Source organism: Austrofundulus limnaeus, unplaced genomic scaffold (genome assembly GCF_001266775.1).
Source record: "Austrofundulus limnaeus strain Quisiro unplaced genomic scaffold, Austrofundulus_limnaeus-1.0 Scaffold2510, whole genome shotgun sequence".
Lineage (NCBI taxonomy): Eukaryota > Metazoa > Chordata > Actinopteri > Cyprinodontiformes > Rivulidae > Austrofundulus > Austrofundulus limnaeus.
This window is the reverse complement of record NW_013954912.1, coordinates 16,370-17,277: the sequence shown is the minus strand read 5'-3', so window position 1 is coordinate 17,277 and position 908 is coordinate 16,370. Positions and strand designations below refer to the sequence as shown.

The 908-nt window shown below is 43.8% G+C and overlaps 1 protein-coding gene across 1 annotated transcript in view; it reads left to right on the top strand.

The window, feature by feature from the left end:
• Positions 1–517: 517 nt before the first annotated feature.
• LOC106511102 (regulating synaptic membrane exocytosis protein 1) overlaps positions 518–908 on the top strand; it is a gene marked incomplete at its 5' end in the record, with an annotated part of 5,203 nt that continues 4,812 nt past the window's right edge. The window contains 1 exon segment of the mRNA XM_013999851.1: positions 518–735. Coding sequence (XP_013855305.1) covers positions 518–735 — 218 coding nt within the window.

Sequence of the window (908 nt, the reverse complement as noted above, 5' to 3'; positions counted from 1 at the left end):
GTTTAGATTAATTTGAGTCAGTCAGAGAGATGAAGAGTCAGAGTTCAAATAATATTGTTAAATAAACAAAAACCTGGGAGTTTTCTTTCTCAGAGTTCCCCTTTGATGTCACTTCCTGTTTCACTTTAGCTGAGCCAAGTTTAAAAGAAAATAGGCCAATTATGAGACATAACGAGTAAAATCATGTTTTATTCCAAGTTTCTTAAATATAAATAAATTTTCTTTGACCCTTTTGTATTTTATGGATATGCATTTCACAGGCACTTTAAAAAAGTTTTAAATTTAACTTGCCTTAAGCTGTAGGAACCCTGTCTGAGGATGAGAGCCGACTAATCAACTGACAGTGTTAAAGCTAATCCTTTAATGTTAACTGTTGATTTGTAAAAGAATAAATCTGATAATTTTCAATGATTTTTTTGTCAGTTTGTCTGAATCCCATGATGACTAAAGTTGTGCTTTATCTGGGATCAGAGCGTCTTCAGTACCGCTAACAGACCTGAGTATCTTCTACCTGCAGCCGGCAGATGAGGTCCTCCATGGGACGCAACATGATGAAGAGCTCCAGCGTGAGCGGCGAGATCTACACGCAGGAGCACACGGACGGCAGCCAGTCGGACACGGCGCTGGGCACGGTGGGCGGCGGCGGCAAGAAGAGGCGCTCCAGCCTCAGCGCCCGCGTGGTGGCCATCGTCGGCAACCGGCGCAGCCGCAGCACGTCGCAGATCAGCGGTCCTGGTGAGCAGCAGCGTGGAGTCTGACAGACGTTTGACAGAAGACATCAAATCCAGCTCTTTTCAATTCATTTTATTTATTTATATATGGCCACATCACAATTATTGTCTCAGGGCGCTGTATACACACACACACACACACACACACACACACACACACACACACACACACACACA